General features: G+C 36.4%; 1 protein-coding gene across 1 annotated transcript in view; it reads right to left on the minus strand.

Moving 5' to 3' along the window:
* Window positions 1-24,990, minus strand: part of NAV3 (neuron navigator 3) — a 376,755-nt gene that overhangs the window by 46,357 nt on the left and 305,408 nt on the right. Inside the window, 3 exon segments of the mRNA XM_073214824.1 lie at window positions 6,060-6,143; window positions 13,330-13,407; window positions 15,688-15,711. Coding sequence (XP_073070925.1) covers window positions 6,060-6,143; window positions 13,330-13,407; window positions 15,688-15,711 — 186 coding nt within the window.

Consider the following 24,990-nt stretch of genomic DNA (forward strand, 5'->3'; position numbering starts at 1 on the left):
TTCCAAACCTTTTAATGTATTCAGCTTATTTAGTTGTTGAAGAGTTTATCTTTCTACCTAATTTATGATCTTGATAAAAGTTGGGATGGTTTTGTTCAAATGTCTGGTCTATGTTAAACAGATGTTTTTCCTTTCAAAGAATAATGTAAAACCTCAACACCACTGCATATTTAACATGAGGGTGTTTGATCACCTAGGGTGCCATACAAAAACATCAATAATTGTATTACTCATTATATACAGAAAGTCTCAATAGGCCAAATCAGTGGAATCATTTCCTTGGGATGGCAACAGTCAGGTTTTCCTCTCTCCTTTCCAACAGTATAAAGAGATGAATATAAGGCATTTCAAAATGAAAACCTGACCAAGACATAGAGATTGTCTTTTAATAGTTTATTTCTAGTCTTCCTTCTTTCCCCTTCATAATAATGGTTGCTCACATTTATTGTTAGCTATACTTTTCTAAGTAATTTATATTGCATGGAAATTGCAACGTGTAAGTACAACTAGGAATTCCCTTTTCTGGCTGTGGTGGGGTGTGTGAATCACAAATACAATTAGTAGTGAGTTGCAGAGATATCCAACTATAAATAACACTGTTTGATAATCTGAAATATTTTCAGTCTTTTTATTTTGAAGGTGACATTATAGAAGATACTTTCAGGTTCTGAGAATCTATTAAGACTTTAAATACATTAAACACTGGAAAATACATATGCCATCAAGATATGGCTTTAAAGTCTGTTCCTCTAATTCAGTAGTTTACAATTTCCTACTGTCCTCATTAATTAGATGCTGAGGAGAAGATTGGGATAATTCTGCAAAGGATCCTGGGAATAAGATGGTCAGGTCATATTTTTAAAATAAAAAAGTGTTACTTGAAAACCTGAAGCCCAATTAAAATTTCATTTACCTACAATGAGTCATTCAAGATGATGATGTCCTGAACATTTGATGACCATTTAAAATTCTAGTTTTCCTTGAGTTTCTCATGCAAAAGAAGCTGAATAGAGTCAATGTCTCTTCTGTCTTGTAAATGTCTCTGAAGCTAAACTAGTTATCAAGGTCAGACCTGAGATGCTTCAAAATAAAATTATCAAATATTGTGTTATAATGCTAGCCTTGCCTGCTGTCCTTTCCAACCTAATTTTCTAACTATATTTGACCTCTTGCCAAATTCTCCTGGACACAGGCCTTGCTGAGAATCCCACAGCTTGGCAACAAATCTCATCAACCAACTTGACCTTCTACAGAAGGCTCTTAAAAATTTCCACTGCAAAAATTTTTCTTCCCCACATTGACACTCAGTTAATGTCACACTATCTAGCTGTAGTTTCTTTGAATACATCCCACTCCCCACCCTTTGCTTATGTGGCCTGAAACCTTGTAAATTTTTCCCACTGAAAGACCCTGGCTGGTTCTGGTTCTAATTAAATGACCTAAATTCACCACATCTCAGTAGTATAAGTAACTTGAATCCATAAATGAATTACGGATTCAAATTATTCTATGCCCTTAAAGGACTAATGAATATATTTTTTTATTCTAGTTATAAATTTTTAAAAGCACTTCCAGATGACAAATATTTTAACTTGAGCTGGGAGTAGTTAATGTAAAGACCCAATTCAACTGAATTTTTTGTTTCTTTTATATTATCTATTTCCAGAGACTTTGTCTTGAACTTTTTCATTTTTAAAGTTTCTATTCATCCAGCCATCAGAAAAAAGTAGTTTCAAGAGCCAACCCTAGACTTCAGGAACAGTATCTTAGCTCCTTCATTCATACAAAATATTATCTCTTTCTTGTGCTCTGACCTTCTAACAAAACTAACTTGCATACCTTAATAGACGTTCTAATTGCCTCAAGTACAATAGCTATAGGGAATTGATTTGAAAGTTTTCCATTTATCAATGAGGACAGGCTTAGTAAATTTGCAAGGATTTAGCAGGACTTTTGTAAAATGTTCATTCATAAAAATACAGATTTTCAAATTCTTCCCATTTTGATGACCTGTATTAGAGCCTTTCTCATCAGGCACTCTGTAAGAAAATAAAGCCCTGAACAGTAATTTGAGTGACAATTTTTCAACTCTAACAATGGTGCATAGTTAGTACTGCTTTATATGCAGAGAAAAGAAGTTACTTCATCACATAAAGTAGATGCCTCAAAGCATTAGGTCTTAATTCTCTCAAAGAATGATGATGGAGAAGCTCTACCTAGAAAAGGGAGAAGGACCTGAATACAGGTAAAATCCTTAATCAAAATATGTCACTACGATAATCTGTTGAGCCTTAGGTTAGGTATATGGCAATACCTGGAGATAATTTCACCCTCCAGCCAACAGGCATTATTGACAATTATCTTAATTTTTCCTATTTATAGGCTTACTATTCTATAACATATGCTCATCTACAGATTATTGAGAATGCTGTTAAATTTTGGAAATGCTGCTAGATTGATCATCAGTAACTAACTTTTATCAAAAACCTCGCCACGGCTCCTTGCTCTCAGCAAGTGTTGACCACATTCCTTACATATCTTTATAGCCTTAGTTCCACCCACAGTCCTTCGTTTCCCTTAATATTTCCCATAATTTCTGTCCGTACTGTTCATGCTCCTGGAGTTCCTTTCTCTGTGGCATAAAGTCCTCCTATTCCCCTGAATGAATCTTCATCCTCCCAGAGCCTGGGATGGCTGCTCTGTGTCGCCTCCACTCTGAAACCAGTGTGATGCAGTGGTCAGCTGTGAGAATGCTCGGGACACGGCACTGTTACACTGCTAACCATACCCCAATTTTTCTGCCTCCTGAGTTATTCATATATGTCTTTTCTTCCCTATAAAACTGTAAATGAATAAAGCAATGTTCTGGCACATAAGTTTGGCAAGAGAATCAGTGTGAATTGGCATCTAGAAATAAGGAAAAATTTTAAACATGATTCAAGGAAGTGATCTTGGTCTATAAATCAAACTCTATTTTTGTACAGTTCTCAGACTATTAATGTCACAGAATTGTTGAACATCACACCTTGAAGCCAGAAGCCAGAAGACTTGGATCTGACACTAGTTGAGTTTACCCATCTCTTCAGTACACACCCAGGAACACGTAACCACCTTGGCTTTTGTTCATGTGTTAGCGTTCTGCCTTGCTTCCCAGCGACCTCATCCGCAGCTTTAAACTTTCAGTGGGGGCTTATCTTCACCTGAAATCCTGTACGTCTTAAGTAAATTTTTATCATAGTGTGTCACCTCCTAGAATATAAATTCTATTTTATATTATAACCCGTTATAAATTAGGATATAAAAGTGTATACATACATGTGTGTATATCTTATATCTGTTTATATGTGTGTGTATTTACATGGGCATATATATGTGTGTACACATTTGTACATTATATATGTAAATAAAATTAATCATATACATATATATATGTATATATATATATATATATATATATATACACATTACATATATATATATGTTTTTTCCCACTGCTGAATTCTTGGTGGCTGGAACAGTATCCCATACACAGTAGAAGTTCAATATAACTTCAGTGAATGGCTAAATGGACAAATGAACCTTGGAACTCCAGAACAGAATTTCAAAGCCTCAGTTCTATATTCTCTAATCTTTTTCCTGGGATTGTTGGCTCACTAGAGAGCAATATACTCGTTTATCTCAGCTCCCTGAAGAAATGACTTTACTGAAATATGATTAAATGTTATACCCTCAGCTTTTAGAGAAATGTCTATTTGAACAGTGATTTTGTGTTTTGTTATTGCATGACCCCAATGTAAGAAACTTTACAATAAATTTGTCCTTGAAGTCAGTGCCAAAAAGTTTGTCTCTTCAATCTAAATTATGCTCTCCTAGTCAGGAAGTGGTAACAAAACACACCAAGCGATCTCCCTTTGGGCCTGAGCTTCCATGACACTCAGTTCAGCTCATGCTTTGCAGCAGCAATTACACAGGCTCAGGCATCTTGTTATAAACATTCCTCTCCCCATTTTCACTAGATTCTGTCACTGAATTGTGCCATATAGCATGCTGCAATTAACTGTATGCAAGTCTCAAAACCACTTTGGAAATAAGTTATAAATCTCTGACAAATAAAATAAACTACTTACTAATATTGTTGTGTGTGTACAACTTGCATGTAAAGAGCAATCATTTCATTTTCAGTTAAAAAAAAAGGGCCAGGGCACTTTCAGATATTATGATATATTCTGAGAAAACTTAATAATTTTGGCAATGTTACTTTAAGGATAATGTGCACACAATTATAAAATTCCTTATATTTTGGAGATGTATTTTAAAATATTCAGGCATTATTCACAAGCATAAATTAACAAATATGTATATTTTTCCAATTTCTATGAGAAATTTTATATACAAATGTGAAAGAGTTGAAGGAAATGGGGAGCAAAAATATATTAATTTTGGCTTCTTAAAGATAGTGAGACTTAAATACTAACCATGATTTCTAGCAATATGCCTGGCATAAGGCCAAAGAAGTATTTGGCTTACCTTACATTTTTTAAGGGAAAAAAGGAGATAGAGGCAAAGGAAGATAACTTATTGACTCTCAACAGCATGTGACATTATTATAGTATATCACTTATTCCTCATAATGATTCTACAAGGTAGTTTTTATAATCCCCACTTTTAAAATGCTGAATTTGAGAGTCAGGAAAGGAAGATTCCACAGCTCTTAAGTCTACTAGACTCCAAAGTTAATATTCTTTCCCATTCAGCTGCCTTAAAAGACCCCTATTTGCTGAGTTTTATGTTATATAGTGACATGGCAAAATGTACTACCCCAAAAGACTGAGAAAAAGTTCATCTGCTCAATAAGAGTTTGGTATCTTCCCTTGACAGGGATGAATACGATTCTCTTTCATGGGCAGGGAAAAGCTATGAAACAGGAAAATGGAAGATAAAGACATATTGAATAAAATTTGGTAATTACATTGAGTAATTATAGGAATATTCAATTTTCTTTTTTGATTTTATTGGGCTGTTCATTCAGTGTTTTCTTAACTCAAAAAAATGATAAACTGACAAAACTTAGTAACATTTGCTAGCTCTTTAGTGACATACTTTAGAGAACTCAAGAAAAAACTGATGCCATCCTATAGATAGATATGGGAGCTGATTCTGAAAATATCCAAAACTTTACAGATTATGGATCTCTTTGAAAATTAAATGAAAATCATGGGCATCTGCTTGTATTTGCAAATGCACCACTTTTACAAGTATTTCCACAGTTTTAGAGACTTCAATGGTCTCTAAAATGCATCCCAGGACCCAGGGTATAGCCACCCAACTAATGGCAGAGTTAAGTTACTGTTCTCCATATGGAAAGTGTTAAGATTTTTCCTAGCAGAGTGGATCTTTTTGACACTTCTGCCTTTGTGAACAAAATTCTATGGCCCTTTCCTTTTAGTATCTCTTCTTCCACTCCATGAAGTCCTTCAGGTTTATCTTACAGCTTTTGATATAAATTGACTCTACTATAAAGACAGCATCCCCAGGTGTCCACTAGTCCTTGCTGCTCCAGTATTACAGGGGGTTGTCCCATGCATGTGGTAAACAAAGGCTCCTTTACCTTGCAGAGTCCTGGTATTTGTTTCAGGCCTTCATCATGGTATCTCAGACTACAGCCAGAGTCTATAGCTACGACATGGTGAAAATGTATAACAAACTGTTCTTTTCTCCTATACAACTATTTCTCTTTCTTAGCATTTGGTATTTTAATTATTCCAGTCTGAAGTAAAATAATTGACCGCCTAGAAAGAACTATGTGTGTGTGTGTGTGTGTGTGTGTGTGTGTGTGTGTGTGTGTGTGTGTGTGTGTGTGTGTGTTCCAGTAAGGATTAATCAGAATCATTAAGTCTTTCAATTAAAATCTGAAAAGGTATTATCTTGTCATTGTTCCCCTTAGCATGGAATGGCTCCTTCTGTAGATGATTTTTTAAGGAGGCATCTCAGGCATTTGTTAAACATCCTATGCAACTTGCTGTCTCATTTGAGGCCCCAGTGGCAATTCCTGAACATACCTTCTGTTCTGCTGTCATGGTTAGACTTTGCAATCGGCCCGTCATATTCCCTAAACTCTTCTCAAAAGCTGCTACAAGGTGAGCCTGTGAACAAAATGGAAGGAACACATTTTAAATGCCAGAACCTTACGAAGATGGATGAAAACCCTTCATTTTACAAAATGTTTAACTTCAGGTATTTGAGCTCTTTAAGTACTATGGCCATCATGGTTAGCTCTCTCTATGGTGACTTTCCTTTAACACAAATTTTCAATAATCTTTTCTAAACTTCAGCTTAAATCAGTGTTTCATACCTTGACATTTAATGTGAGCTCAGCTTATGAAAAGGGATGGTATCTTGCAAATAATAACACTGTCTGACTTGCACATCCAAGAGGATTTGACACCTGAAAGCACTGAATAAAGTTGTGAGTTGCCAAGTTTTTAGACTTAGAGCCCAAGAGGAGGTCACTGACATAGTCAGTGGACAAATGTCTCTCATTTTCATACCTATATAATGGCCTTTGATGATATTGTTAATTTCTGCATTCAAATGACACTCTTCTCCAAGGTAAGACATCTGCTGACCCCTATAACAATTATCTTTCCTCTTTTTCTTCTTAAAAAGAAGTGAATCAAAAAAAAGTTGTCTTTACTTTCCAAACTCTTTTTAAGAAAAGGGCTTTTATTTCTACTTTACTCCTTCAACTAAGGAAGTGAAGGTAGACCAGCTAGAAATAATATTCAGTCATAATTTATTTAAGTTTTTGTGACTTTGGGTTTTATTTTAAGCATCAGAGAATCATATATATTGTGGTGATATCCATAGCTCTCATGATTAAGAAGTATTTGACAATCTTGTTACAGCTCTAAAACAGGCTATCCCCACTGATATCCCCGATGCAGCAGCTCGACCCACAGAATATTAAGCATGAAGAGGTGCTTCGATTTTTCACTGTGGCTTGAGGTAGATGTTATCTCAAACTGATCTAATTTTATTGTGACTTTAAAAGGATACAAGGATAGACTACTTTACAACCTACATCTATAATAAACTATGTGTGGGGAAAATTTGGCAATCCATGGCAAAAGATAAATTTCTGAGGGAAGGGAATGAGAGGACTCAATTTAAAAACATTGCCTTATAGCTCCAGCAGAGGTGAGAGGCTGAGGTCACTATTATCAAATGGGTCGCAGAAGTCCTGAGAGTTAGGGCACTAGAAGTTCATTCCATTATTGGTAACACCTGGAATGTACAATTCCTTTCCATTAGCATCATGATACAAAGGTGTCTTTGTTTCTAGCCCTGAATTTATCCTGGGTTGCCTTTCTGTTCCTGACACTGCATTGTACAAAAGAGAAGATAATTTGTAAAGAATACTTCTATTAATCTTCAGTCCATCGGTACAAGTCTTCATTCTTTGTCCATTTCCTCCTTCCCCCTCTCAAATACACACAGACACACACACACAGCCTTGAGAATTATACACCAATGTTTGTTAGAAGATTTGATGGGATAAATAGCGCTTTTAAAAAAAGGAATAGTATCTTATAGTTTAAAATATTTTCATTAACAAGCAATGTCATTACATTAGACTTAGGACCTTCAGAAATCAGCATAAGGTTATGTCTCACTCACTTTCCCTTGTACTTAACTATTTAATTGTAAAAAAAAAACCTCATCAGTTTAAAAGAGGATAAAATGAAAATGCCCAGCTCACTGGTTTAGCATGTAGTGAACATTCATACACTCACCAGCCAATTTTAGAAAGAGGACATTTGAATACCCTGGAAGTCCTCCCTCGCCCCTCCCTCATTACTCTCCCTGTCCCTTCTCCAAAGGGACACTATTGTGACTTTTGTGGTAGTTATTTTCTTGCTTCCTTTTATAATTTTACCACCTAAGCTTGCATCTCTAAACAATTTGTTTTAGCTTTGCTGATATTTAAAACTATCTGAATGGAATCATATGACATGATTTTTTTGTAACTGTTTTCTTTTGCTTAACATTGTGTTTTTGAGGTTCCTGCACATGGTGTGTGGCAGGACTTAAAAGTCTGCTGTGCTGCATTGCTCTGTGTGATTTGTAGTATACTTGCCTATGCTGACCACTGGTGCTGACTCCAGGTCTGACTAATAGAAATAAGACTCTATGACCATACAATGAATTACTAAATCCTAAAACGAAAACTGCTTGTTTTCTTTTAAAGTAGTGAAACTTCTGACAGAAAACCTTTGCTAACATTTACTAAAAGAAATGCAAGATTCTACTCAATATTGCAAAGTTTGAATTCTCCCACACAATTGTAAGCTTTACTGGTTGGACTATGAGGCCTTGACCATATGGACTTGCAGGACATTACATTCTGTGCATATTTTGTCAGTTTAATAAGAATTAAAATATGACAAAGAAAGCAGAAATATAAAGAATATGCTTGAAAAATAAATTGCTTATATTTTTTAGCCATTAATAAATAAAAAATATTCACCATCAGAATGTCAGTTTTCAATCTTTGAAAAATTTCTCTTCATTAACTATTTACAAGACAATGACCAACTGGTTACAAAAGAACATTTTAACTTGAGCCACATTGTTATCAATGAAAATGTTAAAAATGTTACTTTAAATATTACTTTAAATTTATGTGCCCCTGGCTTAGTTTGTCAGATTGATTCTGTTATTTTGCAGGTAATACAAAGTTAAATTTTTCACCAGTTGGATTAATGGAAAGGGAGTAAGAAAGCATTTCTACCAGTGACGGTCTCTGTCACCTTAAGGGAGAGAAAATGCTAAGTAAAACTGAAAACTGTAGGACAATGTATCTGTCTGAAAAACTTTATGAAATGGTGACTTTTTTAAAAACTATGGCTTTTGAGGGGGAAGTTAATCATAGTCCTTTTGGCTCTTTGAGAAGTTGCATAATTTTTAAGCCAGACTGAAATCATATCAGTGATGATTGTGTGAGGATGAATATTTGCCAAGTGTGGTGGCTGAAGTCTGTCAAGGTAATAAAATAGACAAGACTGAATATTAGTTAAGGGAAGGTATTTAGTTTTGGAACCATGTAACAGAATCTGAATCGACACGTAAAGAGAAATTTCGTGTTGCTAAACAAGAAGATGAAAAATCATTATGAAAAATGCCTGTATTGTGTATTTGTCCACTTAGAATTTAGTGACAGTGCATGAACCAAATAAAAAATATTCTGTACCTGGATTTCCATGGGGATGGATGGATGGATGGATGGATGGATGGATGGATGGATAGATATAGATGACTTTACATTTGAAAATCAATAGTTCAATGAACTGAAAATTACTCTGAAATGATCATAAATAAGGTTTCATATTTTTTACACTTTATGAAATTATCTCTTCAGTGTTTGTCACTAATATATGTGGAATATTTTTCTCTTAAAGAAGATTCAGGAAAGCAAGAATAGCTGCCAGGGTATATAAAAATATTAACTAGAGCAAAGAAATAGGATATAATCCTAAAGAAAATAATACCTGAGATATTTTTGGCTGAAAGACTTACATACTGCAAAGCAGAAGTACCTTTTGTTTTGTTACATATTCATTCAGGGATGTCTTTGAAAAATGGTAATAATAACTAACCTTAGCACCCATTTTGAAATGATCTAAGGACTGAGATTTGTAAAGAAAATATTTTATATATGTATTCTCCCACCTGACTCGGCTGCCTGAAGGTGTGGGCGGGAGGCCGAGGGCACCTGGCTGCCTGTGTGATGTGATCAGATCCATGCAGGTCCCTTTGCTTGTGGGGTTCCTGTTTCCTTTCTTCCTGCTCATTGGTGATTCAGGAGAGCCAGCCAATAGAGCCTGGCAGCATGCCCTGTCTGCTTTCTAAAGGCATCGCATTAGAAATGACTTAACAAGGTCTTCCCAGGGCTTTATGCATCTCTGAACAGAGAAGTTCACAAGTGGGTGGGAAGGCTCAGTGCACATTCTGTGCCAGTCAAATGAGAGGTGAGCTGACTGGATGCCTTTTTGACTTACCACTGCCGCTTTTTAACAAACAGGGGAAAAACATTTTAGTAGAGAAGCAGTTAAGTTTCACATTTAAAAATTAAAATGTGGATTATTGTGTGGACGCAATATAATAATTTCAGGTCCAAAGAAGTGATAAATCAATTAAAATAAATACCCCAAATTAAGGAAATCATCTTAGTCCTAGTAGAATTATTCATATATTAAGAAGGCATAGCTGATACTCAAAATGATTACTAAATAAAAAATAAGTTAATGATATTTTCTATAGAAGTCAAACTCACGGTAATTCATCTTTAAAAGTCATGACTCTTGCACTTCTACACAATAATGCTCATTGTAGGAACCTCATTTAACTAAAAGGTAAAGGTTTACTTGTGGTCTGAATAAACTAATAAATAAAATTCTTATCTCTACCTCCAAGTTAGGGGTACAAGTTTAAGAATAATTTTTGTACTTATGTTGAAGAAATTCTATCCAGGAATAATTTTATTCTGTCTTATCATTAATCTGCATACATGTGTGTTAAAAGTGTCTTGACTTTCATCTTTTGACATTTTCTGCAATAAATTTATCTGACGGTAAAAAGTTTTAACAACCCATCTCACCACCAAATAAAGGAGCACTAAGAAGTAAAATAAGATTGAAATTCCTAAAAAATTAAAAACTAGGCTTTTCTTTTAAAAATTGTGGTAGGTCTTTAGGGGTTTTATTTTATTTTTTGATTTGAAATAATTATAGATTTATAAGAAGTTGTAAAAAGAGTATAGAGGGGGCCCCTTTTACCTCTTCACCCAATTTCCCCAAATAACTGGGTATTAAGTATTCTTCTTACGGCTGAGCAGCCCAAGGTTTGGACCTACCAGAGTCTGTTCATCTGTTGACCTTTGGGACATTTTAGTTGTTTCCAGTGTTTTTTCACTATTAAAAAATAAAGCTGCAATGTATAAGTTTTTGTGAGGATGTCAGTGATTTGAGAAGATTTCTAAAATGCAATGTGAAGTTTAAAAAAAAGTATACAAAGTAGGATATAAAGTTGCCATCCTTGTGCAAAAAATACTACTAATGATAACAGAGCTAGGGGAGGCTGAGATATTTGGGTATGTTCCCTAAGACTAGCACTTCTAAAACAAAATCATCCATTTGGTACTGCTTCTTCTCATTCTCTATTTCTGTATTTGTTACTCTTTTTTCATTATTGTCCTCTAAGGAGACAATACAATATCAGTACTTTTTTCCTAATCACTCCCTTCCTCCATGACATTTTAATACCACGATATGCTGGATAGCTACTTAAGCTACTTATGGACTCAAGGTATAGCATGAAAAGAATAAAACTTTTTTACCACAAGAACTAGTTTTCACCCTCTGATGGTCATGTCAATGCTCAGCTGAGAATACATGCTCCAAAGTCATGAAAACACATCAGTGCAAATCGTGTGGCATGCATGATTGGAGCAGAAGCGGTAGGCAGCCAATGGCTGACCGATCTGTTTAAAATGTAGGCTCCAAACAGTGGGACTGAGTCAATCCCCAGGACTGTCCCCTTAGGTTAGAATTTGGCTGCTAAATTGTGTGCAAGCCTTTGCAAATATGTATTGTATATATGTATTCATGGGTATGTAAAAGATCAGTGTTGAAAGGAAACATAAGCGATAATTGTGAGTAGGAATGGGAGTGTCCAAGGGACAAACAAATGTGTAATTTTATTAAACACTTTTTAGTTTCAGTTTTTCTTTTTAATACAATATGTATATATTATATTTAAATGGAAATAGTTTAAAAATGACTGTGTAAAGCCTAAATTCCATTACAGCCATTTATTATTATAATATCTGAATATACAAACCCATGCCAGAGGCATTTGTAAAATGAACTAAAACCCTGAGTAATTGTTAAAGACATCTGTAAGCATCTTGACCATCTAATGCATAGGGCCTGGTAGTAAGCATTCCTCATTGTGGATAAACTCAACCCAGTGTGTTTTTGGCATTAATATTATAATATGTCATCTGGATATAAATTCACGGAACCTTGACGGGAGTATTTTATACTACTATTGATCTAGCCTACAGTAAAAATGTAAGTTGCTTCTGAAGTGTTTCTTTAAGAATTATTCTTAGACACAAAATATAGGTTAAATGACATTGCCCTCTTCCAGTATTGCCTAAACAATTCTCTAAACACTTGCTATTATTTTTAAGACCCCCTTAACAACAGCTATAGAAAGTAAGTGTAGCCAATCCCAAATTAATTTGATTCTCCCAATATTGGAAAGATAAAATCAATTCAAATGCCATGCTAAAATGAATACAGTGTGAGTGAAATGACTTACTTATATACTGTGGAAGCTATATTACACAATAATTTGTATTCTTAGAATTGCTCTCCATCAAGTCATACCTGGTGGGCCAACACCTGCTCACTCTTGCTATGTTATGCTTTGTCCGGGAGCTAAAAACCTCACTGGAGAGCGGAGAGTGGGTGAGTCAGGGAACAGGCCCAAAGCTACGCGGTGGAACTGAGCTGATTAATGCTGAGTGAAGATGGTGGGACATATGGCAAAATAGCAGGAGCTTCCTTACCCCTCACTGTCGCTTCTAACACCACTGTTCCTTAGGACTAGGCGCCCCATATGCTCCTCTTTATTACTCTGCACTGATGCTAAGTACTTCCTGGCACATGAAAAGATAGTCAATAAATGTTAATATAATTGATGGTCTTTATGGACATCATTTTTTCATTGCTGGTGACTTAAACTGCTATGAGAAGGCTGCCAATGCTTTTGAGAGAACTTTATATTTACAGTGTAGCTAAATTAGCTGAATTAAGGCCTAAGTTAATTTTCTAGAGTTTGTTGTATGCTTAACTAATTGCCTAATAAATTGTGCTGTAGGAGGCAGGGCACATAGAGATTTTATCTTTCAAAATTAATCACTATCAGTATCCCTAATCATATTGTGGCCTCAGAAAGTATTATGAATAGGCAGTGGTGAAAATAAGAAATAAGTGAAGAGATAACCCTTACAGCTGTTACTAAAATCTTCAGCCTTACAGGACACAAAAAGCCACATTAACCACATTGTTATTTCTCATCCATTGGGGTTTACATTTTATTATCCAGTGTGCAGGGGCTTTTATCTTCATGTGAGTCCCAATATTTAGTGATTTAAGTTTTTGCAGTCTGGGGCATTTAACATTTGTAAATCCGTTACTGAAATTATTCCATTTACTCTCTAAAAATCTATTTTAATTATTGCAAAAATCAAAAGTGACTTACATTTGCTGAGAGTTGAGAGGTGAGGGTAGCAACTTTTTCTTGTGATGCAACCAGCTCTCTCCGCAGTTTATGGATTTGCTAAATGTGATTTTAAAAAATCAATTCAATATGCTAGATTAAAGCTGAGAATTCAATCCCATAAAGCAAATACTATATTTAGTTCATTCTACCCCTACAGTATCAGCACCAATTCCTGAAAATAAAAGAGATGTGAAAGCTGGCTACGCGGTAGCAATGAATTGCCTCATCTATGTTCAAGGTTGGAACTCAAGTGTGCAAATTAAAGGATGCTTGCTTGTTCCATTTCCCATCTCTGTCTGACTCAAGAATCAGTTTATCTACTGATTCTTCTGCCTGTAGGAATTTGTGATGATGAAGCTCAGGGAATAAAATCTTTTTTTCTAAAAAATTAAATATACCTATACACTATTTTTATGGGTCTTTTTAGCAAAAAAGTATTCCATATTATTTTTCTATCTTTTCTTTTTGTATCTAATATTTATTTTCTGTAGTTTGGCAACTTCTCCAACACCGCAGAATATTCTGCAGTCACTGGAAGCTGGCTCTTATTCAACATCTAATGGTTCCACATTTGAAAACAATTTTATCAGCTGGAGTTTCAACAACTGACACTCAGAGAAACCTTTCTAAATCTTTATTATGCCTTTTATTCACTAAGTTCTATTAGCTCAAAGTAGGCATGCCTTATAGTTTACCTATAGTTTAAAAGGGAGGAAATCAGTAATACTGTGCAAATAAATAAACCAACAAAATAAGTATGCTAAAGGTTATCTTTTTAGTTAGATTCACACTCTCACAAACCAAAACCAGAAAAAAATGAGAGCATATCATATTTACATTTATAATTTAAGGACTTCGCACAGTTTAATCTGCATGTCTCAAGTTGTCATGAAATACAAACCGTTATTAGCATGGGTAGAACACATAGCCAGCCGAGACTCAGTCTACAAGCATACTTCTGGCCTCAAGGGATTTTAGTTACCAGATGTCAAACATTCTACTCTAATTTTCCTCATTTCTTCAAAAACAAGTCTGCTATTATAGTTGAACTTTTGGGATACTGTCTCTGAAAGAGCATTCCTAGCATCCTTATTAACTGTCTTTTTTTTTTCCTTCTACACATCAGATTTTTGTGGGAAAGAAATGGTGGTCAGTATTGAGATCCTAAAAAAAAGAAATGAACGTTAAGCTGGAAGCAGAGACAGTGCACATTTATATAACTTCAGCAAATGTGATTCCATTTTCCTCTCGTGTTTTAAAAAAGAGATATAACCAGCCCCAAACAGCATTTGAGTTACATTCCAATGATTCTATTTCCTTTAAAATATAATCCAAGCAACCTTAAAGTAAGGTAAATCACTTTTTAAAAACTATGACCCATTATGGGGCAGGAATGAAGAAAAGGAGAGTTGGATAGTGGCGTTTCTACACCTCAGGAGCTCTATTATGATCCGTGTTAGAAGCACTGTCATTTCCATGCAAGGTAAAAAAAAAGAAATAGTTTAGGTTTTATAAAGAATATTCACTTCTTGGTCTAGTAATTATAAAGATCAAATTGCTATGATCAATGTTTTTTCAGTATTTTTAAACATAGCAAAAAAATTTTTTGTAAGGGATAAAAAAATAAGTCTTCAAAGAAAAGAGTTCCTTCGCGCAGACATTTATTTCCTCTTGGATGCGGGTGCCTCTACGGAAGCCAGCTAGACGGCCATCACTGCGTCCTGAATGAAGGCCTGGTTGAAGCCGTCCTGCTCTTCTTGGCCAGGACAACTCTCGTACAAAGGAATAGGAAAAGCATGATCCCTCTAGGATGCAATCTGATTGTACAGGATTGCAATGAAGCATTTGTGAAATGTGTGTGATTAAAACAGAATACCACACTAGACATTTATAAGCAGCCGTCTTGGCATGGAACAGATGGGCTGGGATGCTGGGAGCTTATGGTGTGGAGATCTGGTGCCTCAGAGTCAGTAGTTTGCTTAATCTTATGCAGGTCGTCTCACAGGCAATGAGGAAACGAGACTCTGATAAAATAGAGAGCCCACACATGCATTCACTCATCAAAGATCAGTGAGTGCTTACTACTAGAGACGGCTTACTGGAAGTTGAGCTAAGACTCCAATCTAGAAGATGAGAGGAGAGTTTGCTTTTAAAAACTTCCTTTCATTTTCTTTAAGAGGAAATTTCCAAGATCATTTATCAACTAGCTAGCTGGGTCACTTCTGTCAGCAGGCTGGAGATATGCTACTGTATCACAGAGCCCTCTAGTGGTAGAAACATTCATTTCCTCATAAGTACAAAAACAAGTAAAATTTAAAAATGCTACAAGACTTTTACCTCTGAATGAGCCTTTTCTTCAGCCTGTAAAAGAGCAAAGGAAAAAGAATTTAATTATAAATAATTAGTGCCAAGTCACTCCACAAGTAGAAATGAATAAAAGAATGACATTGTATATTTAAAATGTTAAAAGATGATAGTAATATATAAAATATTATTTAATTAAAATACTAAAAACAGGAACCTTTAGGATTGCAAATGAATACCTCTTTATATATAAACCACATGGTATTTTAAAAATGTGGGTTATTTGATTCATACGCATATACATGCCTTAATAGCAAAGGGTGAAGACCGTGTTACTCTAAGATCCAGACCATAAGCAACAGACAAAAAATAGTTATGAAATTATATTCTAAAAAAGATAGGATATATTATTGGAGATGGAATCAATAAAATTACAGAGATCTTCAGACAAGATTTAGGTGTGATAATTTTATTCTGTGATTTACAGATCATAGAGAGCACCAAATAAAGTTCAAGGGAAAATAGTGACCTTTAGTGATAAGCACACAAATCAAGCTAATTAGTTTCTATTTCCTTTTCCTGTTCCTAGTGACTACTACTTAAGCTTATTGGGCTGCAGTCAAGAAAACACAAAAATGACCAATGGTAAAGTGGTGATAAAAACAGCTGACAAACATCTTCAGTTATGCAGGTTATGGAAATTAGGACTGCGTAGGCCACTAGCAGGCTGTTTGAACTCAGTTGCAGAAAACTCCTAGCACTGATTTTCTTCTTGGTACAAATGCCAGAAAATGAGTTCTGTGTACCATTACATTGGGGAAGCTCCCTCATTCTGGAATAAGCTGGAGAAAGCACAATACTGCTGAACAGCACAAGTCTGCTCATTGCCTTGAGCAGTTCCAAAGCTGAAAAAAATCATTTCTCCTATCTCTCTTTTTGGGACACTTCTTGATTAACTACCTGAACCATTTTTGAAAATCTTTTTTATTCCAGAAAACATAACATAAGACCAAGTAAGCATTAAGATTTTTTTAAATGAATAAACACCTCTTGAGTTCTGCCTTTCCTATATTTGCCCTTAAAAATAATACAGAATTAGTAATGCAGTGATATAAGAGAGTAAAGTAGTAGAAACCTCATAGCCTAGTTTATAAGAAAACTGTGTTTTAAAAATAAATGCTAATAAAAGCTGTACAGCAAATGACACCATCAGCAGAACAAAAAGCATCCTACAGTATGGGAGAATATATTTGTAAATGACATATCAAAGGGTTAATATCCAAAATATATAAAGAACTCACATGCCTCAACAACCAAAAAGCAAATACCTGATTATAAAATTGGTAAAGGACATGAACAGACACTTCTCCAAAGAAGAAATTCAGATGGCCAACTGGCACATGAAAAGATGCTCCACATCACTAATTATCACGGAAATGCAAATTAAAACCACAATGAGATATCACCTCACACCAGTTAGGATGGCCAACATCAAAAAGACTAAAAACAACAAATCCTGGCGAGGATGTGTAGAAAGGAGAACCCTCCTAGACTGCTGGTGGAAATGTAAGCTCGTCCAACCATTGTGGAAAGCAATATGGAGTTTCCTCACAAAACTAAAAATAGAAATACCATTTGACCCAGGAATTCCACTCCTGGGAATTTACCCAAAGAATATAGGCTCTCTGATTCTAAAAGACATATGCACCCCTATGTTTATTGCAGCACTTTTTACAATAGCCAAGATATGGAAGCAACCTAAGTGTCCATCAGTAGATGAATGGATAAAGAAGAGGTGGCACATATACACAATGGAATACTATTCAGCCATAAGAAAGAAACAAATCCTACCATTTATCACAACATGGATGGAGCTAGAGGGTATTATCGTCAGTGAAATAAGCCAGGCAGAGAAGACAAGTACCAATGATTTCCCTCATTTGTGGAGTATAACAATGAAGCAAAACTGAAGGAACAAAACAGCAGCAGACTCACAGACTCCAAGAAGGGACTAGAGGTTATCAAAGGAGAGGGATGGGGAGGGCTGGTGAGGAGGGAGGGAGAAGAGGATTGAGGAGTATTATTGATTGGCACACATGGTGTGGGGGGGATCATGCGGAAAACAGTGTAGCACAGAGAAGGAAAATAATGACTCTGTGGCAACTTACTACACTGATGGGCAGTTACTGCAATGGGTTATGGGGGGGACTTGATAATATGGGTGAATGTAGTAACCATATTGTGTTTCATGTGAAACCTTCATAAGAGTATATATCAATAATACCTTAATAAAAGAAATAAAAATTAATGTTAACATAAAAGTTGAATATATCAATTTGAGTTTTATAAGTGAAGATTTCTTTCTTAATTCTAATAATTTCAAGTTTTCATATATAGTTCATTTTTGAATCAGTAGTATGGAAGGAATAAATTTCATAAAATCAAAAGAAAGCTGGAGTTGCTTGCCCTAAGACACATGTTACTATATGCTTTTCCTAGAACTTGGCGTGTTTATTGCCAGTTTATTCCTTTTTTTACTTTATTAATTTTTTATTTTGGAATCATTAATATACAATTACATGAGCAACATTGTGGTTACTAGATTGACCCCATTATCAAGTCTCCACCACATACCCCATTATAGCAACTATCAGCGTAGTAAGATGCTATAGAGTCACTACTTGTTTTCTCTGTGCAGTACTGACTTTTCTGTGCCTGCCCCCGACATTATGTGTGCTAATTGTTATGCTTCTTAGCCCTCCCTTCCCACCCATGCTCCCAAGTCCCTTTCCCTTTGGTAACTGTTAGTCCATTCACGTGTTCTGTGAGTCTGCTGCTGTTTTGTTCCTTCAGTTTTTTTCTTTGTCCTTATACTCCACAGATGAGTGAAATCATTTGGTACTTGTCTTTCTCCATCTGGCTTATTTCACTGAGCATAATACTCTCTAGCTCCATCCATGTTGTGACAAATGGTAGGATTTGTTTTCTTTTTATGGCTGAATAATATTCCATTGTGTATATGTACCACATCTTTTTTATCCATTCATCTACTGATGGGCACTTAGGTTGCTTCCATATCTTGGCTATTGTAAACAGTGCTGCGATAAACATAGGGGTGCATATGTTTTTTTGAAACTAGTTTTCTGATTTCTTAGGGTAAATTCCTAGGAGTGGAATTCTTGGGTCAAATGGTATTTCTATTTTTGTATTTTTGAGGAACTACCATACTGCTTTCCACATGGTTGAACTAATTTACATTCCCACCAGCAGTGTAGTAAGGTTCCCCTTTCTCCACATCCTTGCCAGCATTTGTTGTTGTTTGCCTTTTGGATGTTGGCCATCCTAACTGATGTGAGGTGATATCTCATTGTGGTTTTAATTTGCATTTCTCTGATGATTAGAGATGTGGAACTTCTTTTCATGAGCTGGTTGGCCATCTGAATTTCTTCTGTGGAGAAGTGTCTGTTCAGATCCTCTGCCCATTTTTTAGTTGGTTTATTTGCTTTATGTTTGTATATTTTGGATGTCAACCTCTTATCAGATGTCATTTATGAATATATTCTCCCATACTGTAGGATGTCTTTTTGTTCTACTGATGGTGTTCTTAGCTGTACAGAAGATTTTTAGTATGATATAGTCCCACTTGCTCATTTTTGCTTTTGTTTCCCTTGCCCATGGACATATGTTCATGAAGAAGTTTTTCATGTTTATATCAAGAGAGTTTTGCTTATGTTTTCTTCTAAGAGTTTTATGGTTTCATGACTTACAATCAGGTCTTTGATCCATTTCAAGTTTAGTTTTGTGTATGGAGTTAGACAGTAGTCCAGTTTCATTCTCTTACATGTAACTGCCCAGTTTTGCCAACACCAGCTGTTGAAGAGGCTGTCATTTCCCCACTGTATATCCATGGCTCCTTTATCATATATTAATTGACCATATATGCTTGGGTTAATATCTGGACTCTTTATTTTGTTCCACTGGTCTGTGGCTCTGTTCTTGTGCCAGTACCAAATTGCCTTGACTACTGTGGCTTTGTAGTAGAGCTTGAAGTTGAGGAGCGTAATTCTTCCTTCTCAGGATTGCTTTGGCTATTTGGGGTCTTTTATGGTTCCATATGAATTTTAGGACAATTTTCTCTAGTTCTTTGAAGAATGATGTTAGTATTTTGATAGGAATTGCATTGTATCTATAGATTGCTTTAGGAGGATGGCCATTTTGACAAAATTAATTCTTCCTATCCATGAGCATAGGATGTATTTCCATTTATTGGTATCTTCTTTAATTTCGCTCATGAGTGTCTTATAGTTTTCAGAGCATAGGTCTTTCACTTCCTTGGTTAGGTTTATTCCTCAGTCTTTTATTCTTTTTGATGCAATTGTGAATGGAATTGTTTTCTTGATTTCTCTTTCTGCTAGTTATTGTTAGTGTGTAGGAATGCAACAGATTTTTGTGTATTAATTTTGTATCCTGCAACTTTGCTGAATTTGGATATTAAATCTAGTGGTTTTTGAGTGGATTCTTTAGGGTTTTTGTGTACAATATCATGTCTTCTGCAAACAGTGACTTGACTTCTTCCTTACCAGTCTGGATGCCTTTTATTTATTTGTGTTGTCTGATTGCTGTGGCCACGACATCCAGTGTTATGTTGAATAAAAGTGGGGAGAGTAGGAATCCTTTCTTGCTCCTGATATTAGAGGAAAAGCTTTCAGCTTCTCACTGTTAAGTATGATGTTGGCTGTGGGTGTATCGTATATGGCCTTTATTATGTTGAGGTACTTGCCCTCTGTACCCATTTTGTTGAGAGTTTTTATCATGAATGGATGTTGAATTTTGTCTAATGCTTTTTCAGCATCTATGGAGATGATTATGTGTTTTTTGTCATTCTTTTTGTTGGTATGGTGGATGATGTTGATGGATTTTCGAATGTTGTACCATCCTTGCATCCCTGGGATGAATCCCACTTGACCATGATGGATGATGATCTTTTTGATGTATTTTTGAATTCGGTTTGCTAAAATTTTGTTGAGTATTTTTGCATCTATGTTCATCAGGGATATTGGTCTGTAGTTTTCTTTTTTTTGTGGTGTCTTTGCCTGGTTTTGGTATTAGAGTGATACTGGTTTTATAGAAAGAGTTTGGAAGTATTCCCTCCTCTTCTATTTTTTAGAAAACTTTAAGGAGAATGGGTATTATGTCTTCTCTAAATGTCTGATAAAATTCAGCAGTGAATCTATCTCATCCGAGGTTTTTGTTCTTGGTTATTTTTTTATTACCAATTCAATTTCATTGCTGGTAATTGGTCTTTTTAGATTTTCTGTTTCTTCCTGGGTCAGTCTTGGAAGGTTGTATTTTTCTAGAAAGTTGTCCATTTCTTCCAGGTTATCCAGTTTGTTAGCATATAGTTTTTCATAGTATTCTCTAATAATTCTTTGTATTTCTGTGGTGTCTGTATGGATTTTTTCTTTCTCACTTCTGATTCTGTTTATGTGTGTAGATTCTCTTCTTTTTTTAATAAGCTGGCTAGGGGGTGATCTCTTTTGTTTATTTTCTTCAAGAACCAGCTCTTGGTTTCATTATTTTTTTCTTTTTTTTTTTATTCTTCCATATCTTATTTTTTCCTTCTGTGATCTTTATTATATCCCTCCTTCTCCTGACTTTGGGCCTCATTTGTTCTTCTTTTTCCAGTTTCAATAATTGTGACTTTATACTATTCTTGTGGGATTGTTCTCCCTTCTTTAAATAGGCCTGGATTGCTACATACTTTCCTCTTAGAACTCTGTGTCTTTTGATATGTCCCACAGAAGTAGAGGAATTGAGCTGTTGTTTTAATTTATCTCCAAATATTGCTTAATGTCTGTTTAATTTGGTCATTGATCCCTTGATTATTTAGGAGCATGTTGTTAAGCTTCCATGTGTTTGTGACATTTTTGTTTTTTTGTACAATTTATTTTTAGTTTTATGCCTTTGTGACCTGAGAAGTTGATTGGTAGAATTTCAATCTTTTTGAATTTACTGAGGCTCTTTCTGTGGCCTAGTATATGGTCTATTCTGGAAAGTGTTCCATGTGCACCTGAGAAGAATGTGTATCCTGCTGATTCTGGGTGTAGAGGTCTGTAGACGTCTGTTAGGTCCATGTGTTCTAATGTGTTGTTCGATGCCTCTGTGTCCTTACTTACTTTCTCTCTGGTTGGTCTGTCCTTTGGTGTGAGTGCTGTGTTGGAGTCTCCTAAAATGAATGCATTGCATTCTATTTCCTCCTTTAATTCTGTGTCACATATACAGGTATTCCTGTGCTGGATGCAAAAATATTTATAATGGTTATATCCCATTGTTGTACTGACCCCTTTATCATTATGGAATGTCCTCCTTTGTCTGTTGCTACTTTCTTTGTTTTGGTCTATTTTGTCTGATACAAGTACTGTAACACCTGCATTTTTCTCCCTATTGTTTGCATGAAATATCTTTTTCCATCCCTTCACTTTTAGTCTGTGTATGTCTTTGGGTTTGAAGTGAGTCTCTTGTGGGCAGCATATAGATGGGTCTTGCCTGGTTTTTTATCCACTTTATTACTCTGTGTTTTTTGATTGGTGCATTCAGTCCACTTACATTTAGGGTGATTATTGATAGATATGTACTTATTGCCATTGCAGGCTTTGGATTCATGGTCACCAAAGGTTCACCTATCAAAGCTTCTTTACTATCTAACCATCTAGCATAACTCTCTTATTACACTATTCTAAACACAGCATGATAATTCTTTATTTCTTTCCCTTCTTTATCTTCCTCCTCCACTGTTTATATGTTAGATGTTTTATTCTGTACTCTTTGTGTTTCCCTTCACTGATTTTGTGGATAGCTGATTATATTTTCCATTTAGTTAGTATTTGGTTATCCTACTTTATTTGCTGTGGTTTTATTTTCTCTGGTTACAGCTATTTAGCCTTAGGCATACTTGCATCTAGAGTAGTCCTTTTATAATATATTGTAGAGATGGTTTGTGGGAAGCAAATTCCCTCGACTTTTCCTTATATGGAAATTGTCTAGTACCTCCTTCTAATTCAAATGATAATCTTGCTGGATACAGTATTCTTGATTTGAGGCCCTTCTGTTTCATTGCTTTAAATATATCACTCCATCCCCTTCTGGCCCCTTCTGCTGAGAAGTCTGATGATAGCCTGATGGGTTTTCCTTTGTAGGTGATCTTTTTTCTCTCTCTGGCTGCTTTTAATACTCTGTCCTTATCTTTGATCTTTGCCATTTTAATTATTGTATATCTTGGTGTTGTCCTCCTTGGGTCCCTTGTTTTGGGATATCTGTGGACTTCCATGGCCTGAGAGACTATTCCTTCCCCAGATTTGGGAAGTTTTCAGCAATTATTTCTTCAAAGACACTTTCTATCCTTTTTTCTTTCCCTTCCTTTTCTAGTACCCCTATAATGCAAATACTGTTCCATTTGGATTGGTCACTCAGTTCTCTTAATATTCTTTCATTCCTAAAGATCCTTTTTTCTCTGCCTCAGCTTCTCTGTGTTCCTGTTCTCTGATTTCTATTTCATTAATAGTCTCTTTCACCTCACCCAGTCTTCTCTTAAATCCTTCCATTGTTTAATTTCTGTTATCTCCCTCCTGAATTCATCTCTTAGCTCTTGAATATTTCTCTGTAGCTCCATCAGCATGCTTATGACTTTTATTTTGAATTCTTTTACAGGAAGATTGGTGATTTCAGTCTCACCAAGCCCTCACTCTGGGGTTTGAGGGATTTTGGACTGAACAAAGTTCTGTCTTTTCATGGTGATGGGAGTGGTCACTGGCATGTGGCACGTGTGTCAGCTAGGTGAACAAAATTCCTTGCTGCTTGCCAGTCACCTTGCCTGTCTCCACTGTCTGTGCTAGTTAACCGCACATAGGGAGCAGCCTCTGGGTTAATGCCCTACGCTGCTGAGGGCAGGGTGGCCCTTGGGATGGCCTGTGGCACTGGTGGGGGTTGCAGGCCACAAGCACAAGTGTCTGCTGCAAGGTCAAAGTCCCTTCGTGTCTCCCAGTCTCTGTGCCCATCTCCTCTGTGTGGGTCAACCATACTCAGGGAACAACCTCTGGGTTAATCTCCTAAGCTGCCATGGGTAGGACAGCCCTCGGGATGGTCTAGGGCACTGGTGGGGTTTGAGGTGAGCAGCACATGTTCTGCTGTGAGAACAAAGCCCCTTCATACCTTCCGGACTCTGCGCCCATCTCCTCTGTCTGTGCCAGTCAACTGTGCACAGGGAGTAGCCTCTGGGTTAATCCCCTGAGCTGTCATGGGTGGGGCAGCCCTCAGGATGGCCTAGGGCACTGGTGGTGGTTGCCGTTGAGTGGGGCATACTCTGCGGTGAGAACAGAGACTCTTTGTGCCTTCTGGACTCTGCACCTGTCTCCTCTGTCTGTGCCAGTCACCCGTGCACAAGGAGAAGCCTCTGAGTCTGGGCCAGTTAACCACATACAAGGAGAAGCCTCTGTGTTAAGTTGTGTGGTTGCTGTAGGCAGAGCTGCTCCCTGGCTTTTCCATAGCAATGGTGGATCAGGAGGTTTGCTTGCAGTGCTGGCAGGGTGCGGGGGTAGGAACAGCAGGCTGCTTATCACCATCAGGGGCCTTGGAGCTGTGTTGCCAACCAAGGGGTTAGGGCTCCTGAATTTCCTTAAAGTTCCAAGGCTGCTGGGCTGAGTGTACTTTGACGATTTTGTCCACTTGTTAAACCCTTGTCCCTTTAAGAGTGTTTAAAGAGCCTGCTTTTCTTTTGTCCCAGGGCAGCCATCTGTGGGAACCTGTTTGCAGTCTTACTCTCGAATTTTGCTTTTCTGCTCCTGTAATATCCAGAGGACCATGCAGTGTGTGTCTGTGCTCCCGGTGCAGATTACTAGGGCTGGTTACTTAGCAGTCCTGTGCTTCCACTCCCTCCCCACTCTGATTCTTTTCCTCCCACCAGTGAGCTGGGATGTGGGGGTAGTGCTTGAGGTTCCACCGGGTCATGGCTTTGTATCTTACCCCTTTCTGTGAGATGTTGCGTTCTCGCAGATATAGCCTGGATGGTGTATTGTATCTTTTGGTCACTCTTTTAGGAATAGTTGTATTTGCTGTATTTTCAAAATATATATGGTTTTGGGAGGAGATTACCACCACCCTACTCATGCTGCCATCTTTTTCTCCTCTATTGCCATTTTATTCTGCCCCAATCCTGCCTCTAGGCCTACTAGGATTATATAAAACTGATAATAAATAATTTGTACATTAAAAAAATAATAAATTCTATGTTTTAAAAAAAAGAATCAAGGAAGACATTCTTTCATTAAAAATCCCTGATTA

Source organism: Manis javanica, chromosome 10 (assembly GCF_040802235.1).
Source record: "Manis javanica isolate MJ-LG chromosome 10, MJ_LKY, whole genome shotgun sequence".
In the NCBI taxonomy this organism is placed as follows: Eukaryota; Metazoa; Chordata; class Mammalia; order Pholidota; family Manidae; genus Manis; species Manis javanica.